This window comes from Eschscholzia californica, unplaced genomic scaffold (assembly GCF_041429995.1).
Source record: "Eschscholzia californica isolate CP2 unplaced genomic scaffold, dmEscCali1.0.p SCAF_4, whole genome shotgun sequence".
Taxonomy (NCBI): domain Eukaryota; kingdom Viridiplantae; phylum Streptophyta; class Magnoliopsida; order Ranunculales; family Papaveraceae; genus Eschscholzia; species Eschscholzia californica.
Genome location: NW_028238461.1, coordinates 56,146,819 through 56,162,613, shown reverse-complemented (window position 1 = coordinate 56,162,613; position 15,795 = coordinate 56,146,819). Strand labels below are relative to the sequence as shown.

Sequence of the window (15,795 nt, the reverse complement as noted above, 5' to 3'; positions counted from 1 at the left end):
CGACACATATAGACTCTCAAGGTCTTTGTTGTAGGTCTATTTTGCAATTGAACAATTTGACGATTAATCCCATGTGCAACACTATCATCTAAAAGAATTTTCGGGCGTCCGCAACGATTGATTATGCACAAATGTAAGTGGAACTTCCGTAATGTACTAATGGTAATTCATAAAAGTAAATGTTATAGCAAATAGCTTGTACCTAACATTCTGCACGGATAAAATGTTTCGCCTTATAAAAGTATGTAGCAAGACGTTACTGAACTTTTATAACATACAAACTAGGATGGTCTAAGCAATTCCGAGCAATAAATGTTGGAGAGTGATAACCTCCTTCACCGTACATGCTGGTACCTAGGCATCGACCTAGAATATCTTTCTTCAATTCAGTATTTTTGAACTTGAGAAAATATGGAAATTTTAGTCTATGCTAGGATAATTGAGAAAATCCAACGGTCCTGCATAGTCCATATAAAACAAATATCTCTCTGTTTCTATCTCTAAACGTTTTTAAAGCTCGTGACGATGAGAAAATGAAAAACAAACACCACAGAAAAGGATGTCATGTGGGCGTTTCAAAATCCCTCATCCTTCCACCAAATTCTTCCATTACCACCACCACCACCACCACTACCAAAACACTCACTCAATTCTCTTCCATCTTCAAACAGAACTTCAATCATCATCTCCTCTCTCAAGACAAACACCAACAATAATTATTTGATTCAATCTCTTTGTAAAAGAGGTAATCTTGAACAAGCTCTTCAAATCCTACCTAAAGAACCTAATCCTACCCAGCTTACTTATGAACTCTTAATCCAATCTTGTGTACATAAAAATTCTATCGACCAAGGTGTTATCATTCACAGACATCTAATTAGTAATGGGTTTGATCAAGATCCTTTCCTTGCCACAAAACTCATTAATATGTATGGGGATTTCAACTCCATTCATAATGCTCGTTACGTGTTTGATAAAATGCTTGATAAAACAATATTTGTTTGGAATGCTTTTATTAGAGCCCTTGCTTTAGCAGGTAATGGGGAAGAAGCTCTTGAAATTTATCGTCTCATGGTTGAAAACCGAGTTCCTTCGGATCGATTTACTTACCCGTATGTACTTAAAGCTTGTGTTTCTTCATCAACTTCGACTTCACTTCTAAGCAAGGGAAAAGAGGTTCATGGGCACATTTTAAGACATGGGTTTGAGTCTTATACTCATGTTGCTACTACTTTGGTGGATATGTATGCAAAATATGGTTGTATTTTAAGTGCAAGTAACGTGTTTGATTTTATGCCCGAGAGAAATATTGTGTCTTGGAGTGCTATGGTTGCTTGTTATGCTAAAAATGGAAGACCCTTTGAAGCATTGAAGCTCTTTCAAGAGATGATTGATGGGGACCCTGATGATGTTCCGAATTCGGTTACAATGGTTAATGTTCTTCAAGCTTGTGGAGATTTAGCTGCTTTAGGACAAGGGAGATTGATGCACGGTTTTGTTCTTCGAAGAGGTCTTGATTCAATATTACCTGTCATCAATTCCCTTGTAACAATGTATGCAAAATGTGGCACGGTAGATGTTGCTCGTCGGATTTTTGATATGATGAGTAAGAGGGATGTTGTTTCTTGGAATTCAATGATCTCTGGTTATGGAAGTAATGGTTTTGGTCATGAAGCAATTAGGGTTTTCACAGAGATGGTAAACAGTGGGATCTCACCTAATAAAGTAACATTTGTGAGTGTATTGGGAGCTTGCTCTCACATGGGCCTTGTCGATGATGGAAAGGAGTTGTTCGATTTGATGGTTCATAAATACAAGATTTTTCCTAGTGCAGAACACTATGCTTGTATGGTAGATCTTCTTGGTCGAGCCGGTCAATTAGAAGAAGCAGCAAAAATGGTGGAAGAGATGCGAATTGAACCAGGCCCAACTGTTTGGGGTTCTCTATTAGGTTCATGTAAGATTCACTGCAATATTGAACTTGCAGAGAGAGCTTGTCGCCGTCTTTTCGAACTTGAGCCCATGAATGCTGGAAACTATGTTCTTTTAGCAGGTATATATGCAGAAGCTGAGATGTGGGAAGAGGTGAATAGGGTTAGGAAGCTTCTCGAAGCTAAAGGACTAGAGAAGCTTCCTGGTTGTAGTTGGATAGAAGTGAAGAAGAAGATTTACTCGTTCATGTCGGTTGATGAGTCGAATCCGCAAATGGAACAACTCCATGCTTTCTTAGCTCAGTTGTCAGTGGAGATGAAGGAAACTGGTTACATTCCGGACACCAGAGTCGTCCTCTACGATCTTGACAATGAGGAGAAAGAAAGAATTGTACTGGGTCACAGTGAGAAACTAGCTCTGGCCTTTGGTCTCATAAATTGCAGTCATGGTGAAACAATCAGGATAACAAAGAACCTAAGATTATGTGAAGATTGTCATTCTGTAACAAAGTTCATTTCCAAGTTTGCTAATAGGGAGATTCTTGTTCGAGACGTGAACAGGTTTCATCATTTCAAAGACGGTGTATGTTCTTGTGGCGATTATTGGTGATCTTGCTCTATCGGTAGCTATTCTGCTTTTTTCTGTTGAAAAAGCTTCTGCAATCAGATAACAGAACCAAAGGGAAATTTGTAAGGTGTACAGTTAGCCGTGCTTACTTCAAATAGAGAGTTCCACAAATGAAAAAAGGGAGACAAAAAAAGAAATAATTATAGTGTAATCTCTTCAGTTAAACATATTATCAATGACCCTTTATGAGATTGGTTCCTACTTGGTTCACTTGCTTTTTCTTTTTTTGGATACGGTAGTCTATATATGCTTCCAGCCCCAATCGAAGGAAATAGAATCTAAAATCAAATGGCTTATCAGTTTGACAAAGTTTGTAAAAGATTGAGAGAGAATTAGCAGTAAGAACCTGATATCGCTGTTTAAAGTACATAAATTCCGTATGCTAAATTTCCACGACTATATGTATTTATCTTGTTGCATTTTGATGAAACTGCTCTCAGTGTTAGGAAATACAGGTTATTTATAGCTGCAAATAATGATTTGCACGAGATGAAAAGTAGCTGTGTCAAGAAAATTACAGGTACTCAAGACCATTATATGCCTGCACTGATTGTTGAAGTTGAGCAGAAAGCTTCGTGGCCTCTGCAGAAAGCTCCGCTGCTCTTCTCTGTTCTTTCACAATTTGGTCTTATACAGAAACTTCAAAGCAATTTTGACGATTTCACAGTGTATATGCTTCAACCCTAGACCTTTGACTATCATATTTGGCCAACCATGGACAGGTGCCCTAATTCGGAGTCAACATAATGATATATTTGCCTGTTCTGTTCTCAACTTCGCTCGCATTCTATGGACTGTTCCTCCTGTTCAAACGAATCAAAAGTAAATAGATGGTGTGTGAAAAAAAACTATGATTGAATTGAGGAAGAATAAGAGCATGGTTACGGTTGCAAGGCTAGAAGAAGGAAGATGCAACTATTCCTTCTGTAGACTAATTACTCAACTCGGCCTATGACCGAGGACTGAAAATTCCGTTGTAATTTTCTTCATAATGGATAACATAGCTCAAAGGAAGAAATGTGTGCTTATACCAATGGGCTAATCGTGTTCAAATTTCCGGCTCGTTCATATGGGATTGGGCTCTTCATTTATGCTCTTTAGGAAGTAGGACACTCTTGACGTTTCCATTAGATAGTGTATCCAAAGGCACTTCATTGGTCCCTAGTCCCCACAAACCCTAACAACATCTTTTTTTTTTTTTTTGTCGAAAGAACCCTAACAACATCTTGTTGCAAGAAATTTCTTAGTTGTAAAATGTCTATGAGCAAAACTTCAAAACCCGTGAAGGGTGATTTCGGAAAAATAATCAATTGTCATCAAACTCATTGAAGTAAAAGCGAACCAAGTCCAAATAAACAAACAAAAGTTGCAATTTACAATATCTAATCTGATATTACTTCGAAATCAATTACTAGTTCACTGCATTATTATTTTGGTCGCCTAAATTAGTTGAGTTACTCTATACAAATAAAAAATAGACATAAACAAACTCAAAGAACTGGAAAGCTTATGAAAATTCAACCAACACGTAGTTTTGCATGTACAAAATTTTCCTTTAATATTGACTATAATAGTGATTACGAAGACAATAACTGTCAAAATTAAACCTTACAAAATGGAAGCTCAATTAACTACTTTATTTATACCTAAATTCAGTAACATTTTTATGGAATGGGAACTTAGGACTCTCTCCCTCTCTTTCTCTCTCTCGTGGAACAAACAGTTGTTGTTGGCCCATGTCCAAAATTTATGCAATTGGAAAAGGCTTTTGTCATATGGGGGTAGCAATTTGAATACTACTAAATATATACACCACTCACTATATACTACTAGTATTACAGTTTGAATAATACTGTTAACCTTCCATCCTTGCTTTACCACCCAACTCATTTTTGCCTCTTTTTCCCTTTCAAATCTCTTCCCCCCCCCTCTCTCTCTCTCTCTCTTCATACACACAGACTGAGTTAGGGTTTCAATTCTGGTACCTCTATTAAGCAAACTGGGGAAGAGAATAAGCACCAAGAAGAGGTAAATGTTGGTTCTCTTTCTGAAATTGTAACAAAATTAATTTATCTATCATTTTCAAACAGATATATTGTTTCACAGTCTTATTGTCACTTTCCATCATTTTCTCCCCGAAATTTGTTCTTTTTAGATCAAGATTTTGAATTTAGGGCATTTCAACTCGATTTCTTTTCAGGGTTTAGGTTTGTTTGATTCCTAATTGCAGTATCTGGAATCTCAATGATGAACTTTGCGGATCCATCCATGGCTCTTTTGGCGACCTGTGGAGGTGATACGATTAAGCTTTTTGATGTTTCAGTTGAGCCTGATCGTGATCCATGTGTATTGAGCTACTCACCATCACCAGGATTTCAAGTTAACTCCGTCAAGTGGAATCACACTAGTAAGTCACTTAGAAAAACCTCCACATTTTGGAAATTTATCTACCTGACTTCTTGAATAACTAACTTACTTGATCAAATGGTTTCAGATTTAGTTGTTGCAAGTGCTGGAGATGACAAGAAAATTTCCCTCTGGCACAAAAATGGGCAGAACTTGGGGACAATCCCTCCGTCCGGGGTTGATAGTGGAGACAATATTGATGTAAAATATACCCATTTAGTTAAAGTTTTTGGTATGTGAATTATATTTAAGTTATCAAGTTTTGTGATCGAATTGTTTACTGTAGGAATCAATTTCGACGATAAGCTTTAGCAATAAGAGTTCTAGGTATATTTGTTCGGGAGGAAGTGGTCAGGTTGTAAGAATATGGGATTTGCAAAGGAAACGATGTATTAAATGGTTGAGGGGTCACACTGATACGATTACAGGGGCAATGTACAATTGCAAAGATGAGCATTTGGCTTCTATTAGTTTAAAGGGTGATCTTATTCTTCACAATCTTGCCTCTGGTGCAAGGGCTGCTGAACTGAAGGACCCAAGTGGACAGGTTGTTTGTTTGGTTTGGGCTTCATTATTTTGTGTATCTTGTCCTAAATAACAAGTATTTGGTGTTACAAGTTTTGTTTATATGGTCTTCTGAATTCCAGGTATTGCGAGTGCTTGATTATTCTCGAATTAGCCGCCATGTTTTGGTGACGGCTGGTGATGATGGGTCTGTACATCTGTGGGATACAACGGGGCGCAGTCCGAAGGTATGTCATGTACTATTTAACTTTTTTTGGTTTATTATATTACTTATATTTTTCAAGTGTCTTTTGTTAAGATGTTTCTAAACAATGAAAAGTAATGAAGTTCTCCAATACTTAGTTTGCTGCTGGGTCATATGCATCAGCTGTCACCTCTCGATCCATGTTTCTCTCTTGTATTCTACTTGTTCCCAGCTCCCTAGATAATTAAACTGAGAATAGTAACTCATCAACTCCCAATTACAATATGCAACAAGATAACCATTAACGTTCTTTCTTTTCGCGATCATATTTCTCTTAGATGCTTTTAATCATATTTACATTTATCTATTTTGTCCTTCTAGGTTTCTTGGTTGAAGCAACATTCTGCACCCACAACTGGTGTTAGCTTCTCACCATCAAATGACAAGGTTTCATCCTACAACTTTGTGATTTTTTGGTTGTTCATAAAATAGAATTGGTCTCTGGTTAACATTTTGCTATTTGCACTCTTCTGAGTGTTCTTCTAATTCAGGACATTTAGGTACAAAATAACCAACATTTTTTTAATAACAGATAATTGCTAGTGTTGGTCTGGATAAAAAGTTGTACACTTACGATTCTGGGACTAAAAGACCCCCAATGTGCATGTCATATGAGGCACCTTTTTCTTCCTTGGCATTTAGAGATGACGGTTGGATACTGGCAGCTGGAACCAATAATGGGCAGGTTGTGTTCTATGATGTTCGTGGTAAACGACAACCTATCACTGCACTTCGTGCTTATAGTAATTCGGAGGTAAAATATCGACGAGATTTCCGTTTCATTGTTTTTAAGTATATAAGTTATATCTCTCTAGCTGCTTGTCATGTATTAGTATGTGTTGTTTTGTATCTACACTAGGGTATAGCCCGTGCCCGTAGGGCACGGAAATCTCTATATGCATGTTACGTAGTTATTGTTAAATACTTCGGTCATTTACAGATAATAAAGTAGTAAAAATAATAAATTGTAATTTGTAGAAGAATAATAATGGAGATTATATTGGGTTGTTTGAACACATAAAGAGGAAAGAGAGAGATAATCGTTTTCAGAGAAAGAGATAGTTTGAGAGTTTATAGGGAGTGGGTAGTTATTTGACTGCATCTTTTGAAAGACTCTTTAAAACGAAGGGCCATGATTTACAAAAGAAAATTGGACGACCGAGATTTATAAACCAAAGTTATGACATGGCACCAAAACCTATGTCATTTGTTATATAGATGTAGGAATTTTTATTTCCTTGAGCGCCACGTGTTGATGTAATGAATTGCTCTACCGACATCTGTTGTATTTCAACTATGAGGATGCTAGAGTTGTGGCTTTTGTAATGGTATCACCTGATTTTTGTTTAATGGGTAAATTGGGCCAAGTTGGGTAGTGTACATACTTCTGTGATTTGATCACTCACTGGGAAACTTCTGTAGTGAATCTTTTCCCATTTGTTTATTGTTGAACAATCATTCTGCATATTAGCTTTATGTCATGAATACTTGTTATTTGGCAAAACCAGTATTTTCCAGTTTCACAGATATGGTTTTGGTTAATTTCGTTTACATCCTTCCTACTTGCTAATACTAATCTATTGTTTTCATCAGGCTGTTACAAGTTTAAGCTGGCAAAGATTGAAAGCTATTACTGTAAATGAAAGCAATTGCAGTGCTGAAACTGCTCTTTTAGGAGGAGCTGGTGAAGATTCGGTCCTTATGCCAGATCCACTTCCTTCTCTAACATCATCAACTCTTTCACAAGTGACAACTATTCCTGGATCTCGAAATGCTGGGCGATTTGGTTTATCTGCAGATGCATCTTCTCTTACAACAACTACTGGCGGGTCGATATCTAACAATCAACATGTATCTGCAGCAGATGATACACCCAATCGGAATCACCTGTGGGCAGGTGGAGCCTTATCTAGGTTGAAGGCACCTCATACTTCTTATAATAACTTCAAGGACGATATGGAAGTATTTTCCCCTCTTGTGGATGTTCAGCCAATCACACCATCACTTGATAAGTTGTGGGGCGGTCAAGATGAAGCAAGGAAAGATATATCCATTGACAAGAAACCTACTTCTCTGTTATTCCCTTCATCAATCAGGAGATTTCCTTTCGGAGAGGATGGGGGCAGCAGTCCTCATCCAGTCTTTGATTGGAAATCCAGTTCAACTTCCAAACAGGTTTGGTTCTCTAGTTATACTGCAATTGAAATGAATTTTTGAAATTGTAAGTTCATCTTCTCCATGAATTCATTAATGAGAACTGCATCATGCAGGACGATGTCCGGTCTTCCTTATCGCAATTGGGGACTACTCCTATTGCATCTTCTAAGAGTGAAGAGTCTTTCTCTGCAACTCCTCCTGAAGCTTGGGGTGGTGAGAGTCTGACTGATAAGTTTGACAGTCTACGTCAGCCAGAAACCTCGAATTTTGTCCCAAACTATACAAATCTTCGTAGCAACGCTATCACCTCTAATCAAGAGACCTCCTCGGGATTTACAGAACATGTGCGTTTTAGTTCCATACCTACATCCCTTGAGGAAAAAATCAATGCACCCCCAAATCATGAATCTCCAAAATCACCCTCACTAACCTTTCTTCCTCGAAGATTTTCAACTTATGCTGAGAGGATAAGCACTTCCCCTTCCTTCAGTTATGGAGCAGCAACAGCATCAGGTTCACCAAAAGCAAAGAAAACAGGAACTGAGACCCGGGAAGAGCTTTTATATGTATGTTCACTACTAGATGGGTTATTCTACTCCTGGCTCATTATTTTCTTGTGCTTGCGCTTTCTTCCCTAAATTTACTGGTTGCTTAAACAGTTGATGCATTACTGTAACAGGGCACTACACTACAACCCCCAAGAGATGCAACAGTCCAGCCGGATCTGCAACAGGGAACCTCCTCTCCTTTTGCAGTTCAGCTGGTTCAGAAAATTCTCGAAGAGAAACTCTCAACCGTCCAGAAATCCATCCATGAAGACATGAGAAATCTTCATATCGAGTTATTAAGACAATTTCATATGCAGGAGGTATGAACAAAGCGAGATACAACATTTACACTCACTTCTATTTTATTTTTTATCATGGATAGATTTTCTCACAAGTTTATCATTATTATCCAGGTAGAGATGTCAAGCTTAATGAACACTCTTTTGAAAAATCAAGCTGAGTTGATGAAAGAAGTTCAATCTCTTCGAGCAGAAAACCAGCAACTTCGCCAGTTACTTTAAACCTGTGGAAGGCTGTAATTTTCTCACTAACTCCTAGTGTTACCATTCACTTTTTCTTCTTCCGATTTGCAGCTCCATTATATTTATGGCGATTATAAAAGGATGAGTGTTTTAAGCTGAATTTTTCGAGATGAAGGGGTTTTGGGTGTTCAAAATCCATTTTTTTGTAATGGTATGGTGTTTCATGGGATACATTTTGTTTCCCCTATTTGTACATAGAATGTGATTTTCAACTGTCAACTTGTAGCTGTATTCATCTGGATTTGCATATTATGAAACTTAATTCTTGAAACTATCTTCTTCAACATGTTTCTTTGCCTTCTTTTTTGCACCTCAAATTCTCCTAAACCCTAGCGTACCTCTTGTAGCAATTAGGATCTCCGCGTTGATCAATAAGATGTAGAAGTATTACAAACACTACCAGAAACAGATAAAAGCAGTTTGGAAGAGGGTTGAAACTGTGGAACAGTTTAAGAAGCCAAAGAAATGTACCAGGCCCGTGTAGATGATAGGAGCAAATGAAGATACAAAGTTTCCCAAATCAAAGAACAGGAGATATTACATTACCTACTCAAACATCCATGGATGTGGTCAAAAGAATTCTGTACAAATAAATGATTTACAGTTATAAACATGTCTATTGCTTCTAGTTTTGGTACAGAAAGCTCTAGTTGTTCTCAAGCTGGGCGCCGTTCGCTCTCTGTGATCTTGAGTGGTTTTGCCTATTTTTAAGAATGTCTATGTAAGTTTGGAGTCGAATCCTGTCGGAGTTTGTGAGAGCAAAAGGAGGGTTGAGAATGAGAGAAGGAGCTTCCACCAAAAGAAAAACAAGCAACTGTACCGCTCTTGAGTAGAGGGATCCAGCTTTCTCTGTATCACCCATCAACTCATCAACCTGACCAAACATAAACAATAGTATATTTTCATTATTTAATGATTTTCAGTTCCTGCTTAGATCAATGAGGGTAAAGGAAAGTTAAGCATAGAGCCACTACACTGTCAAAAACTTTTCTCCAGTAATAACATGGGGCCTAAAAGTCCAGTTTTGAATTCTTATGGAAACAAATGTGATATACTATTAGGAGTAAAGGGATACTCACAGCACCACGTCTGCCTAACGCAAGGGCAGATTGGAATATAGTCTCCATAGCGTCTGGCATTTCGGTATTTCCTGCATTCGTGAACACGCAAGTGTATTTTTAGAAAACAATTTAAGCAAAGGGATCTGCAAATAATCAGTAGATAGAATGTGGAAGCTGCAGGTACCATCAACTGGATCAAGTGCCCTAGATAACTCTTCGGCATACCCGACTTCAAGAAGAAATTCCTTCTCAATCTGGGAGCAAACAGCTTTTGGCCCTTGAGTATCAGTTTCTTCTGTGCATTCTTGGGCATCGGGATAACTATGCTTCCTACTGGTGCTTCTCCTGACTCGAGTTGTCTCTTGATTCGGACTTCCTTCAAGGGAAGAAGCAGCATGTGTGTGACATATGTGCAATGCTTGCTTCCAAATTGCCAGAATGACCAGCTGAATCGAGAAGGCTTCAAAAGACTTATTTCCATCAACCTTATAAAAAGCAAAGGTAACATAAGGACCAAAAAGACGCATCGTTTTAAAAGCTACATGGGAAAAGTTAGCATAAGCTGGAGGATAATGAACACCAATACGTGATAAGCATATGGTAGACATGCAGGATGGACCCTTATACCGCAAATATATATCTGCAGTGATGTGAAACGAAAATTCCTTCAGGGAACAGCCCTAAGGGGATCAGGGCCATCCATATAGCTGACCCAACCATTGTAAGTCGATCAAAACTGATAGCTAGGATCACTCTATCTAATTGAGTTTTTGGCACTCCGTCGGCAGGACTTATGAGTGGTGGACTCAAATCTGCACACCAGTAAGTCAGCAACCAAGTATCTGTACATATCGTTCTCTGCATGTGCTTGAGCACATATGTGCTACCTTGTATGAAACAGTTTCTGCAGTAAATATTGGGATATTATGGCTGTGTACAATGAGTTACTATGATTTACCTTCTCATTCACTAGTTCTTTAATGGAGGACGCAAATCGCTGTAGAGACTTAATCCTTACTAGATAGTGACCTGAAGGCTGCTCAAATGAGTCTCCCATATCCATGGATCCATGCGAAGTTCCACAGCGCATAGAACTCTGACTTTCCAAAGCTCCGAATCCACTAGTCTTAACCGCCGCTGCCCCGATAATTGGCACTGGCGCACTGGTCTTACCAACAGATGCCATAGGGAGGCATTCTAATTTGCATGGAGGATTATGTTGCCTGGATGCACTTATGGATGCTGATGAAACATCCATCGGAGGAGAAGCCACAAGAACGTACTCTTGCTCAATGAACTCCAATGAATCCTCAACTGTAACGTCCGATCAAGTAAGACTCAAGATATATAAGTAGAAATTATAAATTTATAATGTATAACGAGAATCTCAAGCAACAATTATGGAGTGACAAAATATTATCATAGTACCTTCAGAACGAGTCTCTGATGGTCTTTGGTCCAAAGCCTTGACTGGTTCTTTCAGCTTTCCGCCGAAAGTTCTATGATTCTCTTGCTTTAAACCAATACTTCCCATTTTATGTGTAACACCACTGTATCTGGAAGGGGAAGCAGTCCACATGTTCGCAGAAATGTTAGGAACCATTGTTTTTCTATCCGGTTCTTTGTCCAGAGAAAATCCATAAGTAGATCTCATTGACACCCTTTTTGTAGGGGAAAATGGGCTTCTATCATTCCCACTAGAATCGTCATCTAAAAGAAATGGCAAGCAATCATCTTGAGGAATTTCATCTGCATTCCTCGCAAGAGTGCATTGAGTTGAGGGAAAAGCATCATTTGTACCCAGTTGCGCCCGAGAACTACATCATCCATATAAAGAAGCTAAATGAAATGTCACAAATGGTCAGACTGAAGAACTGAAAATTGGGTGCTGGCTACCTGACCAACTCTTGTGGTTGATTTGGAGCAAGAAAAGGGTGATTAAAGAACTCTTCAAAGGTTAACCTCTCCACTGCACGCATGTAAATCAAGTAAACATAGGAAAAATTAATTATAGATAGAAGTAAATGCTAAAAATACATGGAGCTTTCCACATTGACATTGGCCATATACATGCATAGAGAGGGCAATTTTGTTACTACCAAGTTTATCAGTTAAGTTGCCATGAAGAAGGCCTACCCCGTTTCTTTAAAAAAAAAATACTTTGCTCTTGTATCTACACGCTTCAGTTATCCTACACTAAAGGAAACCATTAATTTTTGTGACATTTGAGTCCATATGTCAGATCTCCCATGAGTCGCACAAGTAGTTAAAAGACAGTAAGTGCCTTTTAACAATCACTTTTGGGAAGTTTTATAGGGCCCCCCTTTCTTGTCAAAAAGGGCCCTCCTTGTGAATTCGGTGCGAGCCCACCGAATTCATAAGAGACCATTCGGTGCGAACCCACCGAAATTCACTCCAGTAGGCTATTTTTGTGAATTCGGTGGACTCGTACCGATTTCACAAGAGGGGCCCTTTTTACAAGAATGGGGGCCCCTATAAAACTTCCTATCACTTTTTTTAAGGAAGAACAACGTAATTACTACTATTCAAATTTCCGACAAAATTAAGAAATTAACAGCTCAATATCCATCCATCTAAACGGAAGGACTTGTAATTGCAATATACTAACTACACTACAAAAGGATGTGATTCCCCTTGTAAAAGAGAAAACCTTTAAAATTTTATGTACTTCAAAATTGAAGTACAAATATAAAAAAAGAAGTAATAATAGTAGAACAGTAAGTACCTGGATTACGGCGTAGCAACTTCTGACATAAATCAACACAATGAGAACTCAAATCATTACTATTAGGAGGAAAGCGCAGTTCATTTGACTTCAATATGTTTTGCAACAACTGCACGCATTATGAGTGAGATTTACTAAGTGAAGGCAACAATTCAAAAGAATGAAACTACAATAAGTTCCACCTGAATTGATTAGCATAATTCTAACAATGTAGACAAGAGAGTAGTGATGCAAAAGCAAGTGAACCTGAATCGGATTATTTCCAGTAAATGGGGTATTTCCAGTAACGAGCTGAAACAAGATAGCACCAACACTCCAGAGATCTGCCTGTGCATACAGCTTAAGGTGAATAGCAGAACAACTTAAGGAAGAAATGAACTGCTACACTTCTAAAAAGAGGACCAAGTGTCACCTTCGCATCATACTTCTGGAGCTGCATTATTTCTGGAGCCATATAGAGAGGAGAACCACACAATGTTTCTGCTAAACCTCTAGGCTGTAAAGATCTGTAACACACAAACCACTCTACTGCTTGAAATTTGAGAAATGATGTTCTTTAACTCCAGAACTACTAAATTGCCGATGAGATACAGAACAGTAGGATTTTCCCTTCATGGTTAGAAATCAAAGTTTCCGTTCTTTTGATTCAAAGTTTCAAAAAGAAGTCCGTTTTTAACAAAGAAATGATTTATATTAATGAACTACGAATGTGCAACTCACAGTCAATCAAGCACCCCAACTAAGAAAACAGGCGAACTATATCAATCCAAACATAGCACAGTTTAAGAAATAAATCATCAGACCTATTTAGAGACTGACAAGAAGGACACTATTTAGTGTTATAGAAACATACAAGATAAACCTTGCTTTTCAGCTGTCTCTAACTCTCTTTTTCTTTTTCATAATTCTGTTAATTAAAGTCAATGACAATGCAGAGTTTAGGCTAGTAGTCTACAATCTCTGTATGAAGTTAAACCTCTTAGGAAGGATGAGAGTACAGAGCACACTGAAGCTTAAGGATTTGACATCATGTAATTCACTTTCATTTCTAATCAAGTTGTCTTTCTTTCTAGTATTGACATTGAGGGAAAAATCATATTCTCTAACTCTCTTTTTTCTTTTTCATCCTTGTTATGTTCAGAAATGTTACACACCCAAAAGTGTTTTCCCGGTTCGACTGTTCTTTTCAGATTCCTACTTTTTACTCAGTTCTTTTCTCTCAAGGGTTCTTAAGATGTCATACTAAATTTATAAATCATGTAAAATGATATTTATCTTGCGATCTAACCTTGCAAAGCCGAAATCTGCTATTTTCAGTATGTAGTGATTGTCGTTTGACGAAAGGAGGAGATTCTGTGCAGAAAATGTTAAATATCAGAATCATATTTCGTCACCATGTCAAATAGCAGTGTTTACAAACTACAAAGAGAGCCCCTTGAGAGAAACGAGAACAAACCTGTGGCTTTAGATCCCGATGTATAAGATTGTTTTGTCGGAGGATTTGTAGTCCAGTAGCTGTTGAAAAAAGAGACCATATACAATCTCAATACATAGAAATCATTTAAGATTTACGACAAACCTATAAGATAAGAAATAAGTCAATGACAACAAGACGAAGAAACCGGAGAGGCATCTCCTGATGCATTGGGACATCGTTAATATACCTAGTTGTTGCATAAATTGCTTGGCAGTTGCTTCTGGAACTCTTTCGTGACGTTGAATATACTTAGAAAGATCTCCACCTTTACAATACTCCAATACTATATTTAATCTTCCTGGAACCTATATGACAACAATAACACACTTCACAAACACCTAATAAAACCAAAGTCATCTATCAAATATAAAGCACGTAGTCAGACTCTTATGATAGAGGTTTAACACCGAAACAGCAAGCGGAATCGAGGAAGTTTAATTAGAGAACCTAATTTAGTTCTTCGATAAATGTTGTGAAATAGCGAAACTCATAACCCAAACTAAAGAATCCCATCACAGTGATTTGTATATCCTCTAAGTCTAAACTATACTGATTCATGTGTTTATGGTTTTGCCCTAGAAACGGTATAAAAGTAGTGATACATACAAACAATTCAAAATTTTGCACTTATAAGTATATTTCTACATGAAAATGGTGAAATCAAAGTACATGATTAACAATTAGGTCAAGTTGTAATGGCAATAACCAACTACTTGTAAGAATTCATCTCCAATATGAAATTGAAACCCTAACTAGGAAAACAAAATGTTTGAAATTCACCGACCTCAATGATCTCGTACAATCGAATTATATTAGGATGATTAATCCTCTTAAGGATATCAACCTCTGATAAAAGACTCTCCTGTAATTTCTTACTCAATCGATCCATCACGATTTCCTTAATCGCAACTTCCAAACCATGAACTCGATGTCTTGCATGCCAAACAACAGAGAAAGATCCTGATCCAATCTGTCGCCCAACAATATAATCTCCACAAACCCTAACTCTACTACTGCTCGATTGAGCCATTATCTTTATCAAATTAACAAAACTTACCAAAAGAAATAAAATCAGCTCGAAACCCTAAAATTTGAAGCTTTAAAATAAAGTGGATAAGATGCTGATTTGAAAAAAAGAAGAAATTAGGGTTTTTTTTTGTGTGTTTTAGGAAGAAGAAACAAAATTTGAGTTGGGTAGTAGGTTAAAGAAGGGAAGAGGGAGAGAGATTATTGAAGATATAAAAAGATTCTTAAAAAATGGTTTAATGTTAATTGAACCCAAAAAGAGAGATTAGACGATAATAAAGGTAAAATTAATGAATGATTAGTTTATGTGAATGATTAAAAATTTAAGTATGTGGTTATTAGAGATTTAAAGCTGAAATTCATTAGCGTTTGTCAGACGTTAGATCAGTCATCAGTGTATAGGGTTAACCCGTAGGTGTAGCAATTTAAGACCCGACGAGCTAGTTATGAAGGTAATACTAAGATGTAGTAGAGTACATCAAATTTTGGTGTTTGTATACTTCC

The 15,795-nt window shown here is 37.5% G+C and overlaps 3 protein-coding genes across 6 annotated transcripts; 2 read left to right on the top strand and 1 right to left on the bottom strand.

Moving 5' to 3' along the window:
• The first annotated feature begins 266 nt into the window (after positions 1-266).
• Positions 267-2,989, top strand: CRR2 (Tetratricopeptide repeat (TPR)-like superfamily protein). The gene has a single exon (XM_086637114.1). The coding sequence runs from the start codon at positions 565-567 to the stop codon at positions 2,539-2,541; it is 1,977 nt and encodes a 658-aa protein (XP_086493240.1). The 5' UTR covers positions 267-564; the 3' UTR covers positions 2,542-2,989.
• Positions 2,990-4,141: 1,152 nt separating this feature from the next.
• NEDD1 (Transducin/WD40 repeat-like superfamily protein) lies at positions 4,142-9,252 on the top strand. 4 transcript variants are annotated; one of them, XM_086637110.1, is made up of 12 exons: positions 4,142-4,269; positions 4,324-4,587; positions 4,790-4,966; positions 5,054-5,166; positions 5,252-5,512; positions 5,613-5,717; positions 6,056-6,121; positions 6,267-6,488; positions 7,328-7,909; positions 8,005-8,457; positions 8,571-8,759; positions 8,853-9,252. In XM_086637110.1, the coding sequence occupies exons 3-12, from the start codon at positions 4,804-4,806 to the stop codon at positions 8,958-8,960; spliced, it is 2,262 nt and encodes a 753-aa protein (XP_086493236.1). In that variant the 5' UTR covers positions 4,142-4,269; positions 4,324-4,587; positions 4,790-4,803; the 3' UTR covers positions 8,961-9,252. The 4 variants fall into 4 exon arrangements, with proteins under 4 accessions (XP_086493236.1, XP_086493234.1, XP_086493232.1 ...); XM_086637108.1 differs by having other exon boundaries at positions 4,760-4,966; XM_086637106.1 differs by having other exon boundaries at positions 4,142-4,587; positions 4,760-4,966.
• Positions 9,253-9,429: 177 nt separating this feature from the next.
• LOC147546558 (serine/threonine-protein kinase ATG1c-like) lies at positions 9,430-15,795 on the bottom strand. The gene is made up of 13 exons (XM_086637111.1): positions 15,050-15,795; positions 14,453-14,570; positions 14,245-14,303; positions 14,077-14,141; positions 13,201-13,294; positions 13,035-13,115; positions 12,789-12,897; positions 11,939-12,011; positions 11,471-11,859; positions 11,001-11,356; positions 10,227-10,527; positions 10,061-10,131; positions 9,430-9,855 (listed from the first exon to the last, which is right to left on the bottom strand). Exons 1-13 carry the CDS (start codon positions 15,293-15,295, stop codon positions 9,628-9,630), a joined length of 2,190 nt encoding a protein of 729 aa, XP_086493237.1. The 5' UTR covers positions 15,296-15,795; the 3' UTR covers positions 9,430-9,627.

What these genes read in the sequence shown, in the direction of transcription:
- NEDD1 (XM_086637110.1), top strand. Translation starts at nt 4,804, where the DNA reads ATGATGAACTTTGCGGATCCATCCATGGCTCTTTTGGCGACCTGTGGA. An exon ending in ATAGTGGAGACAATATTGAT is followed by an intron (nt 5,167 to 5,251) that starts GTAAAATATACC and finishes TGTTTACTGTAG; the next exon opens with GAATCAATTTCGACGATAAG. An exon ending in CAACGGGGCGCAGTCCGAAG is followed by an intron (nt 5,718 to 6,055) that starts GTATGTCATGTA and finishes TTGTCCTTCTAG; the next exon opens with GTTTCTTGGTTGAAGCAACA.
- CRR2 (XM_086637114.1), top strand. Translation starts at nt 565, where the DNA reads ATGTGGGCGTTTCAAAATCCCTCATCCTTCCACCAAATTCTTCCATTA.
- LOC147546558 (XM_086637111.1), bottom strand. Translation starts at nt 15,295, where the DNA reads ATGGCTCAATCGAGCAGTAGTAGAGTTAGGGTTTGTGGAGATTATATT. An exon ending in CAACCACAAGAGTTGGTCAG is followed by an intron (nt 11,860 to 11,938) that starts GTAGCCAGCACC and finishes TGGATGATGTAG; the next exon opens with TTCTCGGGCGCAACTGGGTA. An exon ending in GGCACTTGATCCAGTTGATG is followed by an intron (nt 10,132 to 10,226) that starts GTACCTGCAGCT and finishes TCACGAATGCAG; the next exon opens with GAAATACCGAAATGCCAGAC.